Raw genomic sequence first — 1,757 nt, 5'->3', positions numbered from 1 at the left:
TGGAGGGTGGGGAGAGTTGTAAAGTTCACAGATAAACCCCAACTGTCGTCACTTGGGGCAAAGACGAGGATTAGGGAAAGACTGGCCTCACTCGGGGCCCAACGGCTTCTCCAGGCTCCAAGCGTCACTGTGGGCCCTTCTCCACCTTGGCTTAAGGTCTGAGGCCAAAATAACGCGCCAAGTGTCCCTAGTCCCGCAGGGTAGAAAGAGATGACCTGAGACTTACTATCTCGTTCCGGCATTTCGTCCGCTGTGTTTCAACGCCAGCAAGGACCAACACGCCAACAACAACACAGCAGCGACAACCTTTTCCCCACAATGCACCTCCGAAACCAACCCACAGTGCCTTGCGTTCCTCAGCCTTTCGGAACCCGCCCATCTGACGCGAAATTGGAGGAAACCGACGGGCCTTACAATGCTTTTATGGCATTGGCTAAACTTGACCCGCCCTCTACCTCAACCAACCTATCGCGGGGCCTGGAGGATCCGCGATTGGTCCTTCTGGAGAACTTGGTTGGAAGACCGGAGCAGGGGGTTGTATAGTAGCAGAGATGGCGGTTGCTGCGGCTAGTCGGGGGGTCAGTGCCAAGCTGGGCCTACGAGAGATTCGGATCCACTTATGCCAGCGCTCGCCCGGCAGTCAGGGCGTCAGGTGAGGCGCAATATGGTGAGGCGGGCGGGCTTCGGGGCGCCGGGGTCACGACCTCGACCTCCCAGGTGTTTGGGGAGGCCCGCGCCCACACAGCACGCGCGGGGCGCTCTCTCCGGCCCCGCAGGGACTTCATCGAAAAACGCTATGTGGAGCTGAAGAAGGCGAACCCCGACCTACCCATCCTAATCCGCGAGTGCTCCGATGTACAGCCGAAGCTCTGGGCCCGCTACGGTGAGTGCGGGACGCTGGGGTGGGGAAACAAGGATTTGAGAAGAAAAGGGACCGCTCAAGGTCAAGCAAAAACTGGTAGAGACTGGAACTCATACTTCGGCCTTGCTTTTGACCTTGTTGACGATAAGAAAATTTACATTCGTAGGGCTATATAGAATGCCCTGTGTCCTGGGTTAACAGTTGTGTGGAGGTGGCCCTGTCCTGCATAGGGACAGGAGCTGTCATTTTGTAATTCAGAACGGGTTTCAGATATGGGAGAAGGGATGCTGGTCAGTTCTCTTCAATGTAGGTCTTTCCAAATTATCTGTGGGCAGTGCCATTCCAGGTAGTGTTACAATCTAAATAAGGAAAACCTAAAATAATGATTGTGCTGAGCACTTCATGCTAGACTGTGGTGCTTTCCTACCTAAATCTCATTTAGTCTTCACTCACTATATGAGGGGGTGTTATTGTGTAAATTAGAAACCTGAATCAAAAATTTTACGGAACATACCTAAGGTTATGTAGCTGGCTATAACAGGTTTGAGCCTTTATTTTTGTTCCCCCTTCCTAGAAAGCTTCTGCCAGATAGCCATGGCTGGCTTTTTATTATTCAGCTCTTAGCTTATAGATCACCTCAGAAAGGCATTCCATGACCAGTTACGTAACATCGCCCCCAGACCCTTTTTTATCATATTACCTTTCAATTTACCACAATCTGAAAATTACTATCCTGTTGCCTGACACATAGTAGGCATGCAAAAAATGTTTATCATACTAGTAGTATTTTTTTTAAATATTTTATTGGAGAATTGGGGGAGGGGAACAGACAAGTTGCTGTTCTTTTGTTCTTCAGTCTAGTTGTGGAGGACGTCGCTTCACTGGCCCATGTTGG

General features: G+C 50.7%; 1 protein-coding gene across 1 annotated transcript in view; it reads left to right on the top strand.

Moving 5' to 3' along the window:
- The first annotated feature begins 531 nt into the window (after positions 1–531).
- Positions 532–1,757, top strand: part of NDUFA2 (NADH:ubiquinone oxidoreductase subunit A2) — a 6,088-nt gene continuing 4,862 nt past the window's right edge. The window contains exons 1-2 of the mRNA XM_019662553.1: positions 532–652; positions 777–883. Of these exons, the coding sequence (XP_019518098.1) occupies positions 552–652; positions 777–883 (208 nt within the window). The 5' untranslated portion in view covers positions 532–551. The remainder of the gene's footprint in view (positions 653–776; positions 884–1,757) is intronic.

The sequence above is a fragment of the Hipposideros armiger genome, unplaced genomic scaffold (genome assembly GCF_001890085.2).
Source record: "Hipposideros armiger isolate ML-2016 unplaced genomic scaffold, ASM189008v1 scaffold_11, whole genome shotgun sequence".
NCBI classification, from domain to species: Eukaryota; Metazoa; Chordata; class Mammalia; order Chiroptera; family Hipposideridae; genus Hipposideros; species Hipposideros armiger.
Note: the sequence above shows the minus strand (reverse complement) of the source record. Positions and strands in the feature narration are given on the sequence as shown.